This window comes from Lepidochelys olivacea (genome assembly GCF_965140295.1).
Source record: "Lepidochelys olivacea isolate rLepOli2 genome assembly, chromosome: 2".
NCBI classification, from domain to species: domain Eukaryota; kingdom Metazoa; phylum Chordata; order Testudines; family Cheloniidae; genus Lepidochelys; species Lepidochelys olivacea.
Window position 1 is genome coordinate 218925593 of NC_140412.1, and position 27245 is coordinate 218952837.

General features: G+C 39.9%; 1 protein-coding gene across 3 annotated transcripts in view; it reads right to left on the reverse strand.

The window, feature by feature from the left end:
• Positions 1 to 27245, reverse strand: part of PHF14 (PHD finger protein 14) — a 299910-nt gene that overhangs the window by 235586 nt on the left and 37079 nt on the right. For all 3 annotated transcript variants that reach the window (XM_084620028.1, XM_084620027.1, XM_084620029.1), the window contains exon 5: positions 810 to 969. In XM_084620028.1, the coding sequence (XP_084476154.1) occupies positions 810 to 969 (160 nt within the window). The remainder of the gene's footprint in view (positions 1 to 809; positions 970 to 27245) is intronic.

Here is a 27245-nt window from a genome sequence, read left to right on the forward strand (position 1 = left end):
ACACCTTCAGAATTCATTGCCACCAGAAGTTAGACTAAACCCAAGTCTGACTATATTCATGAAACTAAGTTATACATGCCTTTGTTTAAGGGTTTTCCATAATTGCTGGTTCTCTTCTCTTGTCATTTAATCTACTGATGAGGTCTTACTCACATCTCTTTTAAGTCCTGAAGTGGGGTGGGGGTGGTTCCACTCGGTATTTAGCTTCCTACCCATGGGTAATGTTTTTGCCTTAATCTAAGCTCTGTTCCAGATATTTTGGTGGTGAATGCAGTATAAATGCTTGAAATACATAAAATAAGTAAATAACTTTCTACACCTCTCATTTCCTTGACCCTTTAAAATATTTTTTTCCTAAACTGAGCAAGCACATTCATGGCCATGAAGGGAAGATTTCTCAATATTGATTAATGTATGTAACAATGTATGCTGACTGCATATATCAGTGAACATCAAGATTCATTGCCTCCTGAACTATATATTGACCTCTGCTTCACCTCAGTCTATTTTTAGTTTACAGGGCAATAAATTTTGATGTTCAAATCAACTAGTCAATATCTGTTTCCTATTACATAGGGCATAAAGGATATTAAAAGTCTACAGAAATTAAATGCTGGACTAGAAAATACAAGCATTTTTCTAAATCAAAATGGGAAAAAAAGATCAGCTCCAATGCAATTTTGTTTATGCTATTGTCCCCTAATGAAACTCAAAGGAATAGGCCCAGGATCATGTAATAACATATTTAACTTTTACTTTTAAGACTATGTGGTAATATCAAGTTTGAATAATCGCTTCTGCAACCTGACCTGCCAGCATCTGTCTCTTTGAAGATTCCATCTTGATTGGGACATAGTTCACAGCTAGGAGATACCCCACATTTGCATGCATCACAAAACCAAGGTTCAGTGGAGTTTTCTGAAGCTGAGCTCATAATAGAATCACTCTCTCCGTCAACACCATAGCAACCTACAGACAGAGAAAATAAAGAGCAATTGAATACAAAAGGAGGTACGATTATTTCAAAACAGACTTCAAGGGACAGATTTTCAACTCAGTCCTAAACAGGGTTTATGCAGGCACAAATAACTGCAGGCACAACTTTGCACCCACACGAAAGCGAGTATCTGAAAAATCTAGTCCTTGAAGGTGACCTGCAGAGGATATTTTTTAAATTGGGCTTTTGATTTTTACTTCTCCAATATATAAAGAAGACCTGAAAAGTGTTTGTTTATATGTAAAAACATATTTTATCTGTATGATTTGTATGGTTTTTACCACAAAAATACCAAGACTGTCCAGTCTGGTCTGCCCTAATTTGGTAAGAAGATTTTAAGGGTAAACTTTAACATCGTAACTGCAGGGATAGGAGTGTTGAATCTTTAATAAAGGCTTCCATTATTCAAAATGCTAGTCAGTAAAAATTAAATTGGCATGAGAAGGGATTTCAAACAGCAATTAAAAATCCTCTCACTTTTTTAACTCATTATGTCATGATTACATTAGTTCTCCAGTCAGTTTACAGTCTCCCTGACAGGAACTGACCTATTAATGTAAAAATAAAACAATTAAAAACTTTTCAGACCTTCTTTTTTGTACACCATAAATAAAAAAGAGCACAAGCTTATTTTTTCCCCTTTCCAGGTCACCTTTAAAATGAAAATGTAGAACATGAATAAATGCATCAAAGCAAAAACAAAATTCTAAATAAGTAAATGTAAGTTTATAAAGATGTCAAAATATTTACAAACAGTACTTATACAGACATTTCAAATTGGAGTTCAAGAGTATTTTTACTAGCGTTATTGGGAGTTCCCCCTCCCATTAGCATCCAGGATACAAAAGAAGGCATGTTCTGTTGTCCAAAGAACATTCCAAAGGCCGGGGGCGAGGGGAAGAGATTGGAACAAACAAGTAAGATGGCCAAGTGGTGACTGCCCACACCTTAAAACAAGTTTTTTTTTTAATTTGAAGTATTCTACACACAAGCACCCCACACCACTGCAAAATAGTCAGCTGTTAGTTGTAATGGGAGAGGTGGGAGACTTGAAAATGAAAGGAAAATAGCCTTATGAACCAACTCAGGAAAAGTGTTCAAGTATAGAGAGCAGTATGGAAGGAGTAGTGGACAAATGACATGTCAAGGTGGGCATAAGTGGCAGAGGAAGGAGAGAAAGAGTGGGGGAGAAGGTGGGGTAACACGAAAAGAAATATGAATGGATAAGTTATGAGAGCCAGTGGTATTCTCAGACTTTTCTAATATAATTTTCCACGAGACACTACAAAACTGAAAATTGGATGCCGAATTTGTTACTGCACACTAAAAATAGTAAACATCCTATTTGATAAATACACTGAGATCAGATACACAGAACACTGGCTTTTAATTTACCGCTCCAATTTAAAATTTTAAAATAGATTATGCTCTTTATTAACACTTTATCAAAAATAGCCAGCAGAATTTGAGAGCTGCAAAATAGTATATTTTATCCATCAAACAGAAGTTTAAACAACACTGCAGCCATATAAATGGTCACCGATAACAGCAATGTGCTGTATAAATAAATCAAGGTTTTAAAAACAAACCTACAGTGTAACGGATCTGGCAATTTTCTGCAATATATTTGAGAAATCTTATTGTATTAAGTTTATGTATCATTGTGGGCCAGTGATTATATGTAACTCCCTGGGGGAGAGTGAATACTGCCTTCCAGGAATTAAGAACAGTGGGGGATTATTAGGCAAATTCACTCAGGATGTAAACACCACCAGTGAAGTACCAGCACTTGGAGAGGTTTGCACATACTGGTGGCAAACTGGATTCACCAGAGACCAACATACAAAAAAAGGACCTATGGATAAATAGCCTGAATTTAAACTGACTCAGGGCCTTCTTTCCAATCCAGCAAACTGACAAAACCTTCTGTCCAAGGGGGAGTCCCAATCCTTACGGAAGGGTCTGAAGGACTGACTCCTGCCAAAGCTCCTTCTAGCGTCGGGGGGAGGGGAGTGACTTCTGTTAAGTTTTTTTTTAAGCGTATGTGTAGGTTTATTGTTTATATGTTTTCTCTATAATTGCTTTTACCTTAAGAATAAATGTGCTTGCTTAGAAAGACCTGTGTGGTAATTTATAGTGATGGTCAATTATGCAGTTTACAGAATCTGAAGAGAAAGCAAACCACAGGTCCTGGCCATTTAGGCTATCTGGCTTGCTGAGAACAACAGTGTAGGCAAGGAACTTTGTAGCCTGCAAAAAACCCTAGTCAGTAGGGAAAGAAATATAGGTCTCCGCCCAAGAAAGATGACAGCAAGGGAGCTGGAGGCCTAAAAGTAGGAGCCCTTGCTGCACTATGTGGGGAATACAGAGCTGAACTTTGAGATGTAATATATAGCATAATAGCACAGAATATTTAAAAGTTGTCTACATGTACTTCAAACAAATCTAATTTGCCTACAGTTACTTTTTTGGGATGTTTTTGGAACGCTACACAATATTCTTTGTCCCCAAAATCTCATATATGTCATGTGAAGTTAGGCTCACAGATAGGATTTGCAGGGCTCAGGAAATGTAACAGAAGCACCCCCACAGCCACATGAGACCTATAAGGGCTACAAGATAGATTTTTCAGTGTAGGCTTCCTTGTCTATGCCCATTTCTCTATTCTTGCCTAAAACAGAAGGGTTAAGGGACCTTCTCCTTCCATTCTGCCATCCCAAAAACAGCACAAATTAAAAAGCTACAGATCAACAGTGGGAAAAATCAAAGCATAAAACATACAAATATATTCAAATCCACCCTCTTCATACAGTTTTAAACTCCTCATAGCTCCTGATTCCCCTTCTACTCCCATCTACTTAACCTCTTCCAACCCATCTCTTCTCTTTCATAAATAAAGCTTTCTCCATCTTCTACTGACCAGATCACATAACCATGTCTACCATTCTCCCTAATCATTATGTGAGCCCATGTTGTCCTTCCCTTCTCCTGAACCACACTTCCCTCTCCCTCATCAAGACAATAAGTCAACTGTACAGAAGAAATGTGCTCAAGTATTTTACACCATTCGGAATCAAAATTATAAAAAAGATAGGGAGGGGTCACCTCTCACCTAGTTCTTAATGAAAAAATAAGTAAAATGCTTATGACAATTATACCAAAGTTCTCCTTAAAATATATATATATTTTAAATCCAGTTTAACAAAAGCTAGTCATAGCTGGATTTTAGTTGGTCTCAAAACATATCACAGTATTCTCATATTTGTGAGTGTCTCATGCCAGAACAATTAAAGCCTCAGTTACAAAGCTGCTCTAACCATCACGATGCGTTCTATGGCCAAAAATTAAAGATAATTTCCACAAACTTTTCTTCGTTAGCCTGAGGGCACTCCCTTAAATGCTGTTGATTCAGTTACATTACAGAAACTGGGGAATTTGATTAGCTCTTCTGACATTTTAGGTTAAAAGAGAAGGTTAGAACTGCATTAGTAGTGAGTCACTATTTCCTTTCTGAACACTGTTTTTCTCAATTATGAAGCTGCTTAAGATACTCCGACTTCTAAGCAGTGGAATTTTGAGGACCTTCTGTCTTTATTGGAATCTGTCAAGTTAGAGAACATTAACTTGCATTTAATTTTTTTCTTTTAAATTTGACTTGTATTTATCTACGTTCTCAAGCATAAATCACGGTTCATATTAACAAGTGTACTTTATACAATCAAATTAGAAACATGCCCAACAAACTGATGTAGTGTTTACATTAGTATAGTTTTACCATGTTATATTACATCTCACCTTACATATAGTAGTTCTTAGAATTGTATTAAAGCAAACTAATGTTCAGAGATAAGTGAGTTAAAGTTTTAGTTAAAACAGATGTTTCATTAACAGTGCAGAGGTCAATGTGGTGTGACGTATCTCAGATACTGTACAGATGGACACACTAGGAATACCTAAACAAACAAAACACAGCTGAACAGATCTGTTAGTCTTCTCTGCATCAATCTTTACTTGTCCTCAAACATCCCTCATCATTGACTCCGCAAAGACACCTAAATTGGAGTCCTTTTGCTTGTATTACTGAAAATTACTTACATCAGAAATTAAAGAATCATGAAATAGGTTTCAAGATTTAGTTACACTAAAGAACTAACTACCCTTGTTTTAAATTTTCCTGCATAAATTATTTTTGTCTCCTTTATTTTCAGTTTTTGTCACACATTAGGGCCTGGGCAAGTTGAGATGGTATGCTTGTTATTACACTGACCTATAACTTGGTAGAAAATTTCAGTGAAATAGAAATTTAGGTACAAGCAACTTCCACCAAGCACTTAGGAACATTTGTTTGCAATAAGAGGCCTTGTTTGAAACTGTTAACAGCTGCATTTCCATATCTTCCTGAACTTTTTCAACCGGATCAAGGAGATTTTCTTGTATTTGTTTCTCATGAAACTTGTTTAATTTATTTCTAGGCAAAACATAACTGAGAATGTTTTCCAGAGATTACTGTCTCTTCTTATACAACCTAGCCATTTATGTAGGGCTGAGAGCAATGGAACAGCTTATGAGAGTGCCTGAATCGGTTGCAAGAATAAACTCTTATCTACAAAAACATATGAAATCCCAGAATATTTGAAGACAATTTGGTCGGGGGAAAAGGGGAAGAGGAGGGAGTTTACAGCTGTAAAACAAAGAAAGGTACCACGAATCCTGCCAATGACTTTACATCAACATAACAAATAAAATCATATCTACAGAAACAGAAAACTAAAATACACATTTCCATTCTCCTTTCTGGTTTTACCAATAAAAAGTAAACATTTTCCTTGTTAATCTAGCTAACATTTCAGAAAAAGCTATGTTTTTACACTGATATATTCAGCACAAAATTTACATTTTAAAAAGGGACACCATCAACTTAAAAATTATCTATTAGTGTTATAGGATTTCAGCTGAAGGTTAGTGGAAAAAATATTGTTTTCATTTTGTTTATTTTGTTAATCTGACATCAGTTGGTGTTTCCCATGCACTGTCAGTACTTAGAAACAAAAGCATTTAACAAAAAAATAGAAAAATGTGATTGTAAAACCACAAAAATTGATAGGGAGAGTCAGAAGGCAATGTAGTACCCAAAACTATTTTTGAGCTCTGTTTATAAAAAAGATCAAATTTCGAGTTGCGGGTAACAACCAAGTATCAGTACTGTAAATTGAAGATTTGAATGGCACATATCACATGTTCCCTAACTTGTGAGCCAAGCTACTAAACACAAGAAAAAGGGGGAGTATTTCTATGATGGATCCTTTTTTCCCTGAATCAATTCTGCTGGCAGACTAAGAATGTCAGAGGTACCTTTGAAATTAGGCAAGTGGACATAACAAGTGACAAGTCCACAAACACAAATGAATATAATTTATTCCACGGTTGCAGAAATAAAAGGTGGTCATAATAAAATTATACAAAAAATATTTTGGAAAGAACTATGGGATCCCTCTAGGATGAATGGTGACATTTACTGCTTATAGAACATAATCTGATTTACTTAAATTCGTTTTATTACATATCTACAAGTTTAATATAATTTTAACTAATATTCTAATCTAATAAAAGTTTATTATAATTTTAACTAATATTCTAATTTAATAATCTAACTCTAATAAAAGAGTTATAATAAGTATAACTGAAACATAAGTCATATTTTGATTAATAAATTTGATTTCTAGTAAAGTAAACATATAAACTTCACTTTTTTTCACATCATCATAAAAACATGAATTTGTGTTTTACCACACCAGGGTCCAGTTTCCTAATTCTGATTCTTCAGACAAAGATGAAAAATCCCATTAACTTTACTGGCCAATTATGAAATTCTATACATAGACACAAAAATCATCTTTCATTTCTGAACTAGCCAGCAAATGCCCCAAAGCATGGTATTTATCCTCTCAAAGACTATACATTAGAAATAGTATTGGTCATAAAAATTATCCAACCAATAAGACCAGCTATAATATAATAAATAAGATAAAAATGATATTCATATGTAAAATCTATGGACTAAACACCAAGCAAAAACATTTAACAAATCAAAATATGTTACTGTGGTAACTTCAAGTAACAAAAATCTTGTACAAACTGGTAAAATCAGATCCTCCAAAAATAAGAATTAATGCAGTTCATCTGTATAGCAGGTTGTCTGGAGACCACTGTGCTAATTTTGAGTAAAAGACATGAATTACCCTAAGTCTTTACCAATGTTACAGTTAATTAGTGGGTTCAAATACAAATTGCACCCTTCCTTTTGCAGCTTATATTTATTAATAAAAATAATCCCTAAAACACTCACTAATGCAAAGTTATAATATTATTCTATCAATCACAGCTTATGGTCTTGAAGACACCAATTATTTAGCAACTTAGATTATGTATTTGCTTCTTGCAGTGAATTTTGGCCCAAATTCTATGTTCTGTTTTCTGATGAAAAAGTAAAGTAGTAGGCCCAAAAGTGGTCTTGAGCACCCACAATTCTTTATAGGTCAATGGGAGTTGTTGACATGATAAGCACCTCTCAAATTAAGTCCTATGGCCCCAAACCTACAAACACTTAAATATGTAAGTAACTTTAATTATGTGAATAGCCCCATTCAATTCAACAGGAATATATAGAAGAGGAAAAGTTACTCATATGCTTGTTTGTCAGCTTGGGGACTAAACAGGCTAGTGTAGTTCTACCACGGGATGTCTCAAATGAAGCTACTGCAGGCCTGAACAGTAAATCATGTCATACCTATCTCTTGCTTTAAAAGAGTAGGGTGGTAGCAAAGTTGATTAAGATTTTTTTTTTTAAATGTTGAACTCAAACAAACAATTTCAGTTTATACAGCAAAGAAAAAGTGCAACCAATAATGCATGTGTTCATATACTTCCAATCTAAAAATTATGCAGGTCTGTATGTAAACTCAATCAGTGTTGCAAGGTTTGTTAACTTCAGCTCTAAAAGTCAAAAATTTATTTAGCTCTACTTTAAAAAAATATATTTTAAATTAGCAAAAAGCAGTTCAGGAAATTGCTACTTAATTTTTGTGCAAGAACAAAAGCGTTATTGCCATTAGCAATTAAATTTCGTCCCGACAAGAAATATTCAAGGCAATACGGTATTTCTATATGATGTCTCAATCTCTGAAAATTCACCTATTGCTCAGCAGGAAACTATATTTTGCATTACAATAATGCAATAAACAGCAGAGGACTTATTAAAAATTAAATTCAGCTACTTTTCAAGATGGATCAGTTAATATTTTTGTTTGCAGAGCAGTTAAGCTATTGAATTCTGCAATTATATGGCAATGTGATTTGTTGGTTTGGTTCATTATCCATTGACTACCATAAAATAGTAACAATGCTCAAACTCCTCTAGTGACAGAATTAGAATTTTCCATAGTAAACTAAAACTAACTTCAGGAAATTACGCAACAACATCATAGACATTTTAAAAAATATTAGCCTTCCATTCCCATGCAACACTCATCAGTAAGATTAAAAAATATAAGAAATCTCTGTAACTGAACTAAACTGCAAAACAAAAGGACAAGCATACTAGGAGGTGTGTTAATGTATCAGCTATGATACCTAAAAACCATTTATTACAGATACTGTACATCAAATTCTACTACAATTTTCTTTATAGTGTGATACCAGCTTTAAATAAAAATTAGAAAAAAATCAACAAATAGAACGCTTTAAAAAAAAAAAAGTTCTAATATATTAATCCAGTAAATGGCATTGGAGGTTATGTATGGGCAATAATTTTAATATACAGAATGAGCAGACTGTGATTTCCTTAAATTTTATTACTCAAAATTACTCAACGGTATTCAGGGTGGCATATTTTATTTTACCATATGGATGGATGACAATCAGTTTCTTTCAAGCATTTAATGCTTTTTCAGCAATGCCATCTAGTTATCAGATTTGCTTTACTAACAAATTTGCCTATCATATCTGCTAATAAATCAACATTTAACCTCCTCAATATCATCTTGTTTTGACTGAGAGATGTTACCTAATTAAACCTATTAATGAAGTCATGTGCCTGGCGTACTTATGCTAACTCTTTCTAGAATTACAAATGCATTTCTAATAATTATTTTCTTCATTGTGTGCTGGCCAAACTTCATTTATGTATCAATGCAAATTTAACTCCTTCTGTCAAGTAATTAGATCACACATTGGTTAATGTTTCCTTAGCCAGACATATTTTCTTAACATAAGCTGAACTCCGTGACAGCCTTAGTAATTTTAAAATAAATATATTAGCCACAAGGAGGCGTTCAACCATTTTGTTAACTACAGCTTGCAAAAGCTCTGCAGCATATTGATATAATCGGTAAGAGGGCAGCTGTTACTGGGAGAGAATGCACTAGGTTATCATTAATCACTGCGGCTAAATACACTGAAAGACTCTTGTCCACAACAGAGGAAAATGAAGGGAAGTCAACCCACAAAAATGCAATTCAGCCAGAGACTTGTGTGTACACTTAGGCAAATAAAGTTACACAGCAAGGATGGAACTATACCAGTGGTTCTCAACCTGGGGCGCACGCACCTCCTGGGGGTGCGAGATGCCCTTTCTGGGGGTGCGAGACATGCCAGATTTTTTTAGAAGGTAAATAATCAAAAACACAAATTAAGCACAGGCACGTAATTACAACTACTTTGTTTCATCAAACCTATGTATTTATTAACATTATACATTTTTTAACAATTTCTGTAATATACAAACAAAAAATATATCTAGGTTTAAAGAACTGACCTACTTCAATGATTTTTGATAAGGGGTGCGAGAACATATTTTGACTTTTGATAAGGGGTGTAAGAACATATTTTGAGAACGAAAGGGGTGCAGGCTGCAGTAAAGGTTAATAACCACTGAACTATACTATACAGAATATCTGTTCTGCAGATATTATTATGACTCTATATCTAGGACACAGTTTACTATGAAGACACAGAAATGCCGTCCATCCGCATCAATGGGTGGGGGATCTTGACGGAACCAGTGCTGAAAGGGGGCCAGTCCCAGTAACAAGGGAGGGAGACGCTCACCAAGGGACAATAGGTAGCACCTCCCTCAGGAGTCTCTTGCACCCATTGTCCAGCTATAGGGTTGCCAAGTCTCCAGGAATTAAAGATTAATATGACGAAATGTCCAGGAATACATCCAACCAAAATTGGCAGCCCACCGTGCGAAGGGGTGCTGACTGACCAGCATTCCGAGCTCCCAGGATTTAGCCCAGTTCAAGGGCCATGGGGACCATCTTTCAGATCTCTTCCAGCAGAGAAAGGGTTAACCCACTAGGTTCCACCAGCAACAGCAGTCCTCAAGATTCCTTACCAGCCTTCCTCTGATTCTGGGATCCCTTTCCCCATGAGCAGTGGGTCTGCCCCAATGGGAGTCAGTCAGTCCTGTGTCCCACTGCAGGCAGTTATACCTCTGCCCCGACCCCAGCATGAGGGCTCTGCCTGTTATCAGGGCAGAAGCCTCCTTAGGGAGGAAATCCATGCTCCCCCTCTCCTCCATGCTCTAAGGGTGTTGGCTGAGAGTCACATGGGGAAGCTGGGATCTGAAGCGGTGTAGCCCTGCAACTGGGGCCTCTCCCCCACTCCACCACCCACTTGTGCGGGGGAGGAGTCCAATGGCCACATGGCGCTGCTACAGTGGTTGGGAGTGACCCTCTTGGAGCCATGTTTGTTGCCACATCTCTCCATCCTGCTCCAAGGGGAGAGAGGGCACGGGATGACGTGGTACTTCTTTGGTGGCTGGGAATGGCCCTTGTTCTGTATTCCTGGGCTGCCCAGCTCTAGGGAAACCATTCTTCCTGCTCTACCTACAGGGGCAGGGGAGATTGGCTGAGGGTCACATGGCACCTCTACAGTAGCTGGGAAGGGCCTGGTGGCCCTGGGTGGCCCTGCCAGGGCAAGGTCTTTTGGATCAGCCATACCCCTCCCACTAATCTCCAAGGAGAGGGAAGGGGATCACATGGTGCCATTACAGCAGCTGGGGGGAGGTCGGGCAATGTCCCCAAGCAGCCCCATCAGAGCTGGGTCTGTTGCCTTTCCCCCAGCTCTACAATCCCCCATGAGGAGAGGCCACTGGAGTACTGTGGCTGCTGTGGGAGCACACTGCTCCTTCCCTCTGGCTGTATCCCCTCCCACCCCATTTCCAGCTCTGATGGGGGGAAGAGGAGGGCTCACGGGATCTTGGCCACAGGTAGGACCAGCAGGCGCCTGCTCCAGGAGCCGCCGTGAGGGAGCCAGGCCAAGCACCCAGTCCCTTCTGCCCCATTCCTTCCCAGCAAGAGTCAGGGCATAGGCAGAAGCGGTGCCCTCCTTCAGGTAAGGACCCAGCCCCGCCCTAACAGAGACTCTGAGAGTTGTGGCTTCAGAAGTGGGTAAGTGTTATTTGAGCAGCTTTGCTGGGGAATAGTGGGCTTGGAAGCACAGTCTCCAGATGGAGAATGTGCTCAGTCTTCACAGGAAAGAAGCTCAAGTGAGGATCAATACCCTGCAAGAACTGCAGAAGGAAAGTCAAAAGAGGAGAGCAGCTGAGCAAGAGCCGGGACCTCAGCAGGGACGGTTCACTGTGTGGATGGTGCTGAGTCACAGGATTGCACTCCTCCTGGATGGAGTCCTGAACCCTCATACAGGAGGTCCACATAATAGATTCAGGCTCCGAGTTTGGGGAAAGTAAAGATCCAAGCCTTATTGAGGTGGATGAAGATGATGAGAAGTAGGTGAGCAGCCCTGGGTCTCACTCCCATAACCTGCCAAGAGTCCAACAGGCATCCTCAGGATGCAAAGGTGGATTCTCCAGTAGCCTGCATGTACTAATAGAGGGGATCGCAAACCTCGGTGTTCAGAGGCAAGGGTGGTGGCTCAGGGTGCTCCTCCCTGGACACCCCACCCCCAAGGAATATGATGGGGTGACCCAAAAGATCACCGGCATTGGTGGCCCAGAGGTTGGCAAAACTGCCTGATAAGAATAATTCCCTCTCAGAGGAGTGGTGACACTCAATTCATGTCCCACAAAGGAAAATGGAGCAATTAGGGAGTCCCTCCCTCAACTTCACCAGGTGGTATCATTCCTAAGAAAATAGGCAGGAGACATAGCAGCTAACGACACCACTAGAGCTTATGTGGGATCCAACCGCCCACTTGGGAATCATCGCTGTAAAGGGGTTAAGGAAAAGGTTGGAAAGGGGAGTGTGTGGATTTATTGACCTTGCTGCTCAGGGAAGAGCAGACAGAGGAGGGGGTAAATAGCATAAAAAAATTATGAGGACAAACCCCACAGCCCTAAGGTGACAAACTCTTGAACTGGTCTGCATCCTTTCACATTTCTGTGAGTATAATTTGTGAGAGGAGCCCCTAGAGGCTTATTTCATTCTTCCAGTACACGGACTTAGTAGGAGGGCTTATAAATTCATAGATATTAAGGTCAGAAGGGACCATTATAATCATCTAGTCTGACCTCCTGCACAATGCAGGCCACAGAATCTCACCCACCCACTCCTGCGAAAAACCTCTCACCTACGTCTGAGCTATTGAATCGTGATTTAAAGACTTCAAGAAGCAGAGAATCCTCCAGCAAGAGACCCATTCCCCATGCTTCAGAGGAAGGCGAAAATTAATTGCCAAAATCATGTTATCCCATTGTACCATCTCCTCCATAAACTTATCGAGTTTAATCTGAAAGCCAGATAGGTCTTTTGCTCCCACTGCTTCCCTTGGAAGGCAAAACTTCACTCCTCTGATGGTTAGAAACCTTCATCTAATTTCAAGTCTAAACTTCCCGATAACCAGTTTATATCCATTTGTTCTTCTGTCACATTGGTACTGAGCTTAAATAATTCCTCTCCCTCTGTGGTATTTATTCCTCTGATATATTTATAGAGAGCAATCATATCTCCCCTCAACCTTCTTTTGGTTAGGCTAAACAAGCTAAGCTCCTTGAGTCTCCTTTCACAAGACAGGTTTTCCATTCCTTGGATCACCCTAGTAGCCCTTCTCTGTACCTGTTCCAGTTTGAATTCATCTTTCTTAAACATGGGACACCAGAACTGCACACAGTATTCCAGGTGAGGTCTCACCAGTGCCTTGTATAACGGTACTAAAACCTCCTTATCTCTACTGGAAATACCTTGCCTGATGCATCCCAAGACCGCATTAGCTTTTTTCATGGCCATATCACATTGGCAGCTCATAGTCATCCTATGATCAACCAATACTCCAAGGTCCTTCTCCTCCTCCGTTACTTCTAATTGATGCGCCCCCAGTTTATAACTAAAATTCTTGTTATTAATCCCTAAATGCATAACCTTACACTTCTATTAAATTTCATCCTATTACTATTACTCCAGTTTACAAGGTCATCCAGATCTTCCTGCATGATATCCCGGTCTCTCTCTAAATTGGCAATACCTCCCAGCTTTGTATCATCCGCAAACTTTATTAGCACACTCCCACTTTTTGTGCAGAGGTCAGTAATAAAAAGATTAAATAAGATTGGTCCCAAAACTGATCCCTGAGGAACTCCACTGGTAACCTCCCTCCAGCCTGACAGTTCACCTTTCAGTAGGACCCGCTGTAGTCTCCCCTTCAACCAATTCCTTATCCACCTTTCAGTTTTCATACTGATCCCCATCTTTTCCAATTTAACTAATAATTCCCCATGTGTCACAGTATCAAACGCCTTACTGAAATCTAGGTAAATTAGATCCACTGCGTTTCCTTTGTCTAAAAAAATCTGTTACTTTCTCAAAGAAGGAGATCAGGTTGGTTTGGCACGATCTACCTTTTGTAAAACCATGTTGTATTTTGTCCCATTTACCATTGACCTCAATGTCCTTAACTACTTTCTCCTTCAAAAATTTTTCCATGACCTTGCATACTACAGATGTCAAACTAACAGGCCTGTAGTTACCCTGATCACTTTTTTTTCCTCCTTTCTTAAAAATAGGAACTACGTTAGCAATTCTCCAATCATACGGTACAACCCCTGAGTTTACAGAGTCATTAAAAATTCTTGCTAATGGGCTTGCAATTTCATGTGCCAATTCCTTTAATATTCTTGGATGAGGATTATCTGGGCCCCCCGATTTAGCCCAATTAAGATGTTCGAGTTTTGCTTTTACCTCAGATATGGTAATATCTACCTCCATATCCTCATTCCCATTTGTCATGCTACCATTATCCCTAAGATCCTCTTTAGCCTTATTAAAGACTGAGACAAAGTATTTGTTTAGATATTGGGCCATGCCTAGATTATCCTTAACCTCCACTCCATCCTCAGGGTTTAGCGGTCCCACTTCTTCTTTCTTTGTTTTCTTCTTATTTATACGGCTATAGAACCTTTTACTATTGGTTTTAATTCCCTTTGCAAGGTCTAACTCTACTTGACTTTTAGCCTGTCTCACTCTATCTCTACATGTTCTGACCTCAATAAGGTAGCTTTCCTTGCTGATCCCTCCCATCTTCCATTCCCTGTATGCTTTCTGCTTTTTCTTAATCACCTCTCTGAGATGCTTGCTCATCCAGCTTGGTCTACAACTCCTGCATATGAATTTTCCCCTTTCCGATGGCTTCTGCAGCTTTGATTTAAATAATCCCAGGTCTCCTTTGGCTTTAGATCCATAAGTTCTTCAGTCCAATCCACTTCCCTAACTAATTTCCTTAATTTTTGAAAATCAGCCCTTTTGAAATCAAAAACCCTAGTTGCAGATTTATTTTTGTTAATCCTTCCGTTCAGTTTGAACTGAATCAGATCATGATCACTTGAACCATGATTATCTCCTACAACCATTTCTTCTATGAGGTCCTCACTACTCACCAAAACCAAATCTAAAATGGCATCCCCTCTCGTCACTTCAGCAACTACTTGATGAAGGAATCCATCAGCTATTGCATCTAGGAAAATCTGAGCCGTATTATTATTACTAGCACTCATCCTCCAGTCTATATCTGGGAAGTTAAAGTCTCCCATGATCATGCAGTTTCCATTAGTATTTACTTCATTAAAAACATTAAAGAGGGCTCTATCCATATCCAAATTAGATCCCGGCGGTCTATAGCACACCCCAAGCACTATCCCAGGGGAGGCTCTAGTAGTTTTCTACCCCAATGTAATTTTTGCCCAGACGGACTCTGTCGTATCCATTCCATCGCTTCTTATTTCTCTACATTCTACCTCATCACTGATATACAATGCTACTCCACCACCTTATGCTACATATGGTGAGGCAGCATGGTTAAGTATGACACAGAATTTAGAAAGAAGGCTGCAGAGGAACCAGATTTACCATGGGGTAAAATAGACCAGGAACTTTGGTTGCATATATGACTCCTTAGCATCCCGCCCAGCTGCCATTCACAAACAGCATATTTTTAAAACCTTCTTTTTAAAAACACGATATAAAAACCAATGTGTACTTTGGATTAATTATAGGAAATGTTTTCGCACCCAAGGCTGGTACAACTACTGCTGTAGGATGTGCTGGAGTCAGCATAGCACACTCTCCTGGTAGGCGAGTCAAGGGTAGTTCCTGGAGGGCTGTAGAAAACGGGGGGTCTGCAAGGTCCCAGTGCTTCAGGAGATGATACATGAAGAGGCTATAACCATGGAAAAAGCTCCTTCTCTGATTAACATACAGAGTTATGAAATTGGTTATTGAACTAGTCTAGCAAAAAAGACAGCTTATTTATGGAATGGATTTTCAGTTGGTTTTTAAATCTCAGATGAGGGCATGAGGTGCCACTCGTGGGCAAAGAAGTTCGCTATAGGCTTCGAACATAAAGAAAAGGTAGAGATCACTTTGGAGGAAGCAGGTCCCTTCCCATACATTCCAATACCAAAATTGCACATCTCTCCTAATCATGGTAGCAAAGGCAGAAAGGGGGAAATATAGTCTATCGCCTGTTCAATCCCTGGGGCTCAACAGTAAAATTATATCGACTCCCAGCTGTGTTCAGTGAGACAATCCTCATTTGATGCCGCGATAGCCATGCTTAGGAGTAGTATAGTAGTAGTGTAGTCCTGGAGTGATGTTGGCAAAATGCAACATCAGGTCAGCATTCCGATTCCTTCCAGGCCATCCCAGGGATTTTAACTTGTTTGAACTTCAGTTTGAAGGCCATTATTATTTTGATAAAGTCATGCCCACAGGGTACTCTGTGTCATGTGCCACTTTCAAAAGATGCAGCTCCATGTTGCAGTGGGCGATACTTCCCCACATTGGACAGGCCAGTCTTGTGTACAATCTCAGTATCTTCTTATGTGCAAGAAGATTAGGGACAGGCAACTGCAAGTACATACTTCAGGTATTTCAGAACCTAGTCAACAGCCTTGGGGTCCCCCTTGCCACAGAAAAAACAGAAGGCCCTGCCCAATGTTTAACAAACATAGGAACTGAACGGGACTCAGTTTTGGGTTTCTAGGTTTGTGACCAAGAGCACCCCTGTATTCATATCCTACACACTATTGTAATAATCTCTGTACAAAATATACCTTGTGAACTATCTTTTGAAAACTAATAACTAGCTGTTCAATAATACCATGAAGTGTATGCAGCAACATTATGTGTAAAGTTAGAAATTCCACACACACACACCCCCTATGATGATGTTACCGCATGTTCAAACCCACAACCCTGACTAGGCAAAAGCTGTCAAACAGGTCTTTCCACAACAAAGAAGTGTAGATCTACCTCAATCTACATATAAATAGAGCCCTACCAAATTCAGATCCATTTTGAACAATTTCACAGCCAGAGGGTTTTTAAATTGGTAAATTTCAGGTTTTCAGATGTTTATGTCTGAAATATAACACTGTTGTGGGGGTCCAGTGGGTCACGGGTGGAGGGGTCACAAAGCTGCTGGGGGGGGGGTCAGAGGATTGTCACCCTCACTTCTGTACTGCCTGCAGAGCTGGACTCTGAAGACAGCCACCACAGAGCTTCCTGCAGCCAGGGGAGATACTCAGAGGTCTGATCTCCCTCCCTCTCCCCCCCCCCCCCCCCACAGAGCAGCAATGCAGGGCACAGGAAGTCCTGTCCCTCCCCAGCCCAGCAGACTAGCAACTGGAACCCAATGAACAGTAGGAGCCCTCAGCTGGGACACCCCCAGATCTGCCCCTCCCCTCCAATAGCTGGATTTCACAAGGGAGGTCTACTTTCACAGCCCATGACGTGTTTTTCACAGCTGTGAATTTGGTAGGGCCCTACATATAAGTAATAAACAGGGTCCTTGAGACAGCAAAAGGGCAAAATGGCAGGAGACAAGGCAAATCTGCATACACAGGGGAGAAGAAAGCAGGCGGCACCTTTACCCCAGACTCCAGGTCGCTTTCTTTCCTGTTTGAATAAACTCTGTTTGAGGGATAATCCTCAGAAGAATCCACTTCAAAGGGTGACTGGACTATAAAAGTGAGTAGCAAAGAACACCACAAGGCATCTCTCTCCTCTCCCTCCCCTCCATCCGCACTTCCATGGAAGATTACAAAGGAACTAGCCCTTTGACTTTGAGGGGCAAATTCTGACCTTAGAATTGGGCCAGCAGTGTTGCTAGAAATATGTGGTAGGGATTTTACTTTAAACCAAGTCTAGCTTGTTGAGTTTTGGCTACTAGAAAGCATTTTATTTTTCTCGTAACCATTTCTGACTTTAATACCTCATACTTTTACTCACTTAAAACCTCTCTATTTGTACATAAATACATTTGTTTTATTTTTCATCTAAACTAATCCAGGGTTGTGTTTAAACTGAACTGTTTAGCAACTCCAGTTAAAGTAGCAAACTGTTGAATATTGACCCTTTAATATCTGAACTTTCCAGGAAAGGGCTGGACTGTGCAGAACATATGTTTGGGGGGAAATTGAGGACTGGGAGGGTGTTGGGGTCACCCTGAAAGTAGTAACTAAAGCTGGTGGAAGCCAGTGTGTTACTGGAGTGTTGTTGACAGGATGCTGAGGTCAGAGTTGCTGGACCAGGACTGCAGCTATACACAGACATTCAGTGACCTGCATGTTGTTAGGCTGTTTGTGAGCAGCCCTCGTTGGTAGCTACAACAGCAAAGCATTGTAACACACCCAAGGCTGGAGGGCAGGCAGTTACACAACCCCTCACTGGCTGAGACAGCACAAAAAATGTGACAAGGTTACCTAGAGAAATAGGAATCAGTCAGGGCACTGATATGGGCTTGAGAGCAAAAAAAAAAAAAAAAATACTCCGAGGGTACTGCAGGTGGTTATGAGGAACCTAAACTTTGCACAGCGGGTGGTAATTCCCGGTTGGTCATTTTGTGGCAGCTGGGAGTACAAAACCCCCACCACCACTTTATCAGAATGACAAGGGAAATGAAGGAAGACTTAGAAGTGTGGGAAAAATTCCTAGAAGAGTTAAACGGTGGTTTTCGATATGGCATTTGGAATGGTTGCTCAAGACTGAGCTGCAGATACAAGCTGATGCCTCAGGAGGCATAGGTTTTGGGGTTTACTTTCAAGGTGAGTGGTGCAGACAGATAGCCAGAAAGCTAGATGGCTCAGGCTATTATAGAAGACATCACCTTTTTTGAGTTTTCCCTATACTGGTGGCAGGCAGTCACTAGTTGCAGAGAAAACTTTCAGAACAAGAAAGTCCATTGCTAATGTGGCAACCAACCCATGGTCCATATTGTAAACAGACAGTCAGCTGCTTTGGTAACAAAGCTAGTGAGTGTCTTCATTTAACACTGCCTGTGATTTAACATCTTTTTTCAACACCCCCTGGGAGTGGATAATGGTGTTGCTGATGCTCTCTCACTTTCAGGACAACAGACTCTGGGAATTTACCCCACTGGCCAGGAGGGATCCAGAGTCAATGCCCCAACAACTCTAGGACCTTGCTTCATGCCAAACTAGTCAAGGACACAGTTGTCCTGCAGACTTAGGGCTTATAAGGTCAGCCACTCAGAGTTCATGGAATTCAAGGCACAAGAAGGGCTTAATGGTAGCTGATCCATATCCATATTTCAGGTGGCACAGTACATAGCCTTTGATCCATCACAGGTGGGCTTCCTCCACTATCTCTGGCTGGCTAGTGGGCCTGTGCTCCTGGAGTAGGCTAGTGGGTTTCCCAAACTCATGTGGGCATTTCATAGTAAGGAAACTCTTAGAAGGCTAGCCTAAGAGGGACAGGTGTTATAGGTAACCTGTTGTTCCTCTAACACTGGAAACCCTGTTGAAGTTATCAAAGACTCTGCCTGGCGCTGCAGCTGGGAGAAGGCAGCCATTTTATTTAAGGTGGCATGCGTTATTGCCTTGCTTGGTGCTTTGACAGTGAGTAAACTGGTGCTTATGGCAGCTGCAGACAGGTCCCAGAGTGTATTAAAAGGTAACAGACATGCAGTTATCTGCAGGACTGGCATCCCCAATTAAGGTATTCAAAAACAGACCAAAGGGAAGAGGGGATAATGTGGTGTTGGAGGGAATGTGCTGCTTCGAGCAGGGGGTTGGACTAGATGACCTTCTGGGGTCCCTTCCAACCCTGATATTCTATGATTGCTTGTACCCAATAAGGACAGTAAAAGCCTCACTAAAAATCTGGGGCTTACAGCCAGGCCCTACCAATTCAACACAGTACTAAGAAAATACCTTGCACTACTGTAATCTTGATCCTGGTAAATTGGGTATCCATTCTTTCAGGATTGGTGCAGCAATTTGAGGGGCTGTAGAGTTTTTTAGACCATGGCAAGTGCAGGCAATAAGGCACTGGAAATCAAGGTGTTACAGGACTTGCATCTGCACCAAGGAAAAGATGGGAGGGAACAGCAAAAGAAAAACTCTGCTAGTCTGCCAGAAGCTACACACAATGTGCACAAATGTTTGGATTTGCAGGAACTCTGTAGGGCATTAGGCCCATAAGAGGGCAGCCAGATCTCGGCTAGGCTTCAGGGGCAAAGATGTTGGCATCCAGAAGAGGCATGCAGTAGGATCAACTCACGCCATTTCTGCACTTACTTACAGACAAGGGCTGGGAGCAGACCCAGCCCATGTGCACAAGACTAGAAAAAAAAGTAAATGGGGTTGTCACCAAGATATTCATGGAGAAAGGGGGTTTAGTGATCAGCACAGGGGCATCCATTACAATTGACCAGAAGATTTCAGGAATGATTGTAAAAAGAAAAGGAGTACTAGTGGCACCTTAGAGACTAACCCATTTATTTAATGCTCAAATAAATTGGTTAGTCTCTAAGGTGCCACCAGTACTCCTTTTCTTTTTGCGAATACAGGCTAACATGGCTGCTACTCTGAAAGGAATGATTGTGAATATTTGTCAGCTGAAGATGCTGGCATATGACTAAAACATGTGTGGGCACAGACTGGGCAGGTGTTGTGATACCAGGCAGCGTGGTTGGGTGGGGAGTGAGCAAGCTAGTTGCTTGCCCCCCCCCCCCCCCGTGGTCAGTTTCCAGTGCAGTTAAGAGAACACAGTGTACAGTTCCCAGAGGTAAAGATCCTGGATTTTGGTGTTGGGCCTTGGCAGGGAAGTCTATGTGGCCAAGGTCCCCAGCCTGCTGCATCCTCTGTCCCACCTGCTGGGGGGGCTGGGGGAATGAGTGTGCTAGGACTCAGAGAGCAGAGTCCTAGAGAACCTACCCAATGTTATAGGTTAGATGGTAAGAAACCCTGGCTCCAGTTATGGGTTACACAGTAAGGAGCCCAGTAATCCCCGCATTGGAATCAATTAAATGCCTGGTATAGGCAAGTATGGGTGACGGGGCAAATAGCACTCCCACCCTTTTATTAAAGATAATAAAAGATGGGTCCTGCTACTGAATTCCATGCATATGTTTGTCTGTATTTTGCCACTGTGTCCACATCAACTTACCTTTTAGGCTCGCTGTCGCAAATGTTTTCTTCTGTGCATTTGTTTTGTCTCTCTCTTCCAAACCAAAACTGCCTACTTCCCCACTACTCCAACGATTATTGCTAGTGTAAATTTAGTGTAACCTAAATTTTAAATAGAGTGCCAACTCCCTTCCAAACTGTCTGGGTCTTGTCGCCTCTACAAAAATTCTCTAATTTTACTTTTTTTTTTTTTTTTTTTAAATAAGCTAGCTGTTTACTTCAACTCTGAGGCACAACTGTGTTTTGTTTTAACTGAATTAGATAACCTTAACAAGATACCACAGATATCAGTGAGCCTTGCTGCAGAATTTAGGTCCAGTATCCTTCAGAAGACATGGAACATCTAATTTGCAGAGTATCAGAAATATATTTTGTTCAGGTCATAAGAGTCCAGGGACTGGATGGATAAAAATCAATGATTTAAAATAAATAAATGAATGAATAAAAATCAGATTTTTTATTTAAATTGGATTTTTTTGATAAAGATAAAGCTACAGTATAGCTCAAAGATATCTCATCATAGAATAGGGGTTATAAATTCTAATTCTATAGTATGAGACAATATATTCATATAATTTATAGGAAAAGTTTTGTAAACAAGTTCCAGTAGGTCATGGATTAGGGACCTAACCTTATGAGGTTCTAGGGGCTTCTTATAGATTTAGGTTCATCTTTCTATCTACCCAATAGGACTCAGTGCTCAGTCTATAAGATACCATCAGAGATGCTTAGTTTTTGCAGTTCTCAAACTGTGGATTTGTGTCTCCAGAGATAACATGCTTGTTAACAGCAAAAATGTTTTAAATAAATAAATAATATACAGAGGTCAGAAATAACAGACCTCAACCCTATTGTCCCTTTGCAAATTTGTGTACATAGAGTCAATCCCTTCCCTTTCTCTAAAAGTACAAAGTTTCAAAAAGTTCAATGAACAGAAAATTGTTGGGGGCAGAATAGTTCTGGACAAGGAGAAGTCTGGAGATAAATTTGAGAAGGGAGGGACAGGCAATAGAAACAAAAGTGAATCTGTTTGAGCAGCATATTCCAGAAGTCTTGAGGTCTTTGAGTGTAGCCTTCATGGATTTGAGATCTATCATACCATTCTCTCACTAGAAGGGAAAACCTATAATGGCAGCAGGCCATAAGAGAGACCCAATTTGGGAATATTTTAATGAAGTTCCTCTACCTGTGGGTAAGACAGGCATGCGTGCAAAATGCAAACAGTGCAACAAAGAAATGCAAGGCCTGGTTGCCCGAATGAAACATCATGAGAAGTGTTCCTTCTCAGGAGGAAGCTGCATTGAAGAGGATGAAAGGAACATGTCCGAACATGCAGGATCTTCAGGTTGGTAAAAACTTTTATTTCATACTTCTTTCGTAAGGACTGCCTGTCTTCCTCCTGGACTATTCTTAAATTCTCATCTTTGAGCAAAAAATATAGTTGTTACTCTATGGTAACATCATTTTAGATGCAGTTGTGATAAAAAAATAGCTGAAATAGGAAAATTCCTTTTACAATTTCACCTTTAAGTAGTACAGACTGTCAATGAATGTAATGAGTAATACTAATTACTTATGAGCAGTATGGTAATAATTAAACTGCATTGACTTATTTTGTTTAGGAGAATCCATCCTCAACATACAGGATTCTGAAGACTATCCACCTTCAAGATCACCATCATTTTCTATAGTTTCAGAGTTATCTGCCAATGACAGTATTTCAGTCATAACATGTATGTCACACAGACACAGTATATCACCTGTAGCAAGAAAAAAAAAAAACTTCATCATCCAGAAACAGCCATAGATTAGTATCAGGGGGTAGCCATATTAGTCCGTATCCACAAAAACAATGAGGAGTCCAGTGGCACCTTAAAGACTAAGATGCAGGCATTATTATACGGACACATGAAGAGAAGGGAATTACCTTACAACTGGAGAACCAGTATTGATGAGGCCAATTCAATCAGGGTGGATGTAGTCCACTTCCAACAATTGATGAGGAGGTGTCAATACCAGGAGAGGGAAAGATCCCCAACCAGGGGTATTCTATCTACTACCCAAGATCCATAAACCTGGAAACACTGGACGCCCCATCATCTCAGGCATTGGCACTCTTCCAGCAGGATTATCTGACTATTTGGATTCTCTCCTCAGACCCTACGCTATCAGCACTCCTAGCTATCTTCGAGACACCACCAACTTCCTGAGGAAACTACAATGCATTGGTGATCTTCCTGAAAACACCATCCTGACCACCATGGATGTAGAAGCTCTTTACACCAATATTCCACACGAGGATGGACTACAAGCTGTCAGGAACAATATTCCTGATGAGACCACGGCACACCTGGTGGCTGAGCTTTGTGACTTTGTCTTCACCCACAGCCATTTCAGATTTGGGGACAACTTATACCTTCAAGTCAGTGGCACTGCTATGGGTACCCGCACGGCCCCACAGTATGTCAACATTTTAATGGCTGACTTAGAACAACGCTTCCTCAGCTCTCATCCTCTAGCGCCCCTCCTCTACTTGCACTACATTGATGACATCTTCATCATATGGCCCCACGAAGAGGCGGCCCTTGAAGAATTCCACCATGATTTCAACAATTTCCATCCCACCATCAATCTCAGCCTGGACCAGTCCACACAAGAGATCCGCTTCTTAGACACAACAGTGCAAATAAGTGATAGTCATATAAACACTACCCTATACCAGAAACCTACTGACCACTATACTTACCTACATGCCTCCAGCTTCCATCCAGGACACATCACGCAATCCAAGGTCTACAGCCAAGTGCTAAGATACAACCGAATTTGCTCCAATCCCTCAGACAGAGAAACACCTACAAGATCTTTATCAAGCATTCTTAAAACTACAATACCCACCTGGGAAGTGAGGAAACAGATTGACAGAGCGAGACAAGTTCCCAGAAGTCAACAAAACAGGATAGGCCCAACAAGGAAAACAGACCACCACTGGCCATCAAATACAGCCCCCAGCTAAAACCTCTCTAGCACATCTACGATCTACAGCCTATCCTGGATAACGATCACTCACTCTCACAAACCTTGGGAGGCAGGCCAGTCCTCAGTTACAGACAGCCCCTCAACCTGAAGCAAATACTCACCGGCAACTACACACCACAGAAACACTAACCCAGTAACCAATCCCTATAGCAAACCTCATTGCCTACTCTGTCCCCATATCTACTCTAGCAACGCCATCAGAGGACCCAACCACATGAGCCACACCATCAGGGGCTAATTCACCTGCACATCTACTAATGTGATGTATGCCATCATGTGCCAGCAATGCCCCTCTGCCATGTACATTGGCCAAACCGGAAAGTCTCTATGTAAAAGAATCAGATATCAGGAATGGTCACATACAAAAGCCAGAAGGAGAATACTTCAAACTCCCTGGACATTCTGTAACAGATTTAAAATTAGCCATACTTGAACAAAAAAAAAAAAAAAAAAAACTTCAAAACCAGACTACAAAGAGAAACTGCAGAACTAAAATTCATTTGCAAATTTAACACCATTAATGTGGGCTTGAATAGGGACTGGGAATGGCTGCCTCACTACAAAAGCAACTTTCCCTCTCCTGGTCAATTATTGGGAGTGGACTACACCCACCCTGATTGAACTGGCCCTGTCAACACTGGTTCTCCACTTCTAAGGTAACTCCCTTCTCTTCATGTGTCAGTATAATAATGCCTACATCTGTAATTTTCACTCCATGCATCTGAAGTGGGTTTTTTACCCACAAAATCTTATGCCCAAATAAATCTGTTAGTCTTTAAGGTGCTACTGAACCATAGATGAGTTTGTGATAAGAACCAGCAGATTACAAAAAGAGGTAATTAATGAAAAAAATTGCCTAGTTTGTTTATGCAACAAACTCTCCTTTCTGTATGATTGAGAACTCACACTTCATTAGCATGGTTCAGTCATTAAGATCAGGATACAGTCCACCCAACAGAGCAGATGTTGCAGGCAAACTGCTGGATAAAGTATATGAAAGAGAAATTGAGCAGTGTGCAAAAGGTCTAGAGGGTAAAATTGTAAACCAGAGTCTTGATGGGTGGAGCAATGTCCACAATGATCCTGTTGTATGTGCTTGTGTGACAACAGAAAAAGGGAACGTCTTCCTTACAGAAACAATTGATACATCAGGAAATGCACACAAAGCAAAATACTTACAAGAAGTAGCAGTAAAAGCTAACAAAATGTGAAAAAAAATTAAAATGTCTAGTACACAGCTTGGTCACACACACTGCTGCAAAAGTATCCCAGATGAGAAAAAATTATTTAGAAGGGAGTGGAGAATGCCAAGCTAATACCATACGGTTGCAGTGCTCAACTGATGCACCTCCTTGCCGAAGACTTCAGAGTTCCAGAAATAAAGGCTAATGTTGCTGAAATTGCAAAATACTGCCAAATATTAATGATTAACCTGTTGAATTGGAGATAGTTCACCTCTCAATGACTTCATAAATATCTGCTTCAATTACCATTGGTAAATGAAATAACCAAACAATTATTCATTTTCTGATATAGCTGTAAAACTAATCTGAAAAGTTTTCAAAATAAATCAATCACTTTAAAAATGTATAGTGTGTACCTTCTAAAAATGAACCTACATATATCTGAGTTGTGAAGATGTATTAAGGTTATAACAACCAACGAGAATACACTTTTATGTAGAAATCCATGATTAATCAAGTCTTCCTGACTAGAGATTTAAATCATGATTTAAATAAAAATCCACCCTGTTCACGGACTTAGTATTAAATTCAATCTGATGACATATTTGTAAATGGAAAGACTGAGTCCTGATATTTACCAGAAACCATTTAATAAAAATACAGTTTTTGTTCAGCATAGTCAACTTTTTTCAGTTTTTCCCAAAGTTTAGATTAAATATACCATCTTCCTCAATAGAAAAAGGCTTAGTATGCTAAATAAATCACTTACGTCACCACAAAAACCAACAGAAGCAATCAACTTTTATTGATTTAGTCTCAATACAGGCAAAATCTTCTTGGATTGTGATCTGCAGGATGTAGCTCTGAACTTCAGTGTATAATATGACAAAAATATTTGTGGCGTTGACACCAACAGGCGATAAAGAAAGGTAATTAAACAAAGTTCCTCAAAAACTACTTAAAAACTTCACAGGAAGATCAAGAAAATCAGCACAGGTCTACACTGAAGTATTATTATATTATTATTATTCAGAAGTGATAATTTTATAACTAAAAATACTTTAAGTGGACTGAGACTAAATATCAACATGGGAAATCTCTAGAAAAAGAAGGGGTGTCAAGAATCAAGTCACCTCATTGTATTAGCTTTCTATCTTAAATATAATGAAACAAAAGAAGCGTTGGCAACTGGATCTACCAGGAATGTGTAACAGCAACCCACTTTAGAGACTTCAAGACAACCAAGTGCAAACTTGGAACAGAAATGAGATCACAAAAATATATTTATGAAGAAAACTGGTTAACACTAACTTAAAGAACCAAAATAGGAATCTTCATTGCTGATATCACCATATCAACCTGAAAAAAATCCACGCTGGCAACTTTCAGAAGAATGTACCAATATATAAAGAAGAGACCTACGAGCACCTAAAGAGGGCAAAAAAACTATGAAAAAGATACAGAGAGGAACAGAATAGAAAAATGCAATTAAAGGATCTGGAGGTAAGATGGCAGGTGTGTCACTTTGCTATACTAAGAGTGAAATTTCATCTGTTTGATTTTTTATAAAAAACCACTTATAAAAGTGCACAGCTAAGCTGAAGTATTTGATTTACATCATAAATTACAATGCTTAACGTTCTTTTAACTTCACCACCATCTTTCAAAATTTCTCCTCCAAATACTGCTTCTGTTTCTCTCTTCTTCCCACCACTAGTAGTAACATTAACTGCTCATATTCAATCTAATTTTACCAGTCAAATACAACTTTAATTAAACAAATAAAACTGAACATTTTATATCAAACCTTGCCATTTTGGGGGAACAACTTTATTAGATACCATCATACAAGCAGAAATAACTAACTGCAATTAAGTCCCATCCAATTAACGTGCATGTAAAAACTGGCTTCCAATTCTGTATACTACACTTTCAGTTAATCCAGTTCATGTAACATTTTGGCAGCCAGGCCAAAGACTCACTAGTTCATCTTTACAATAGAAAGATTATTTTCTATTGCAGGCCTACAATAGACAATGTACTAGAATCCATCGCTATGTGAAGACAAGGTTCTTCATAAGAAAATAAA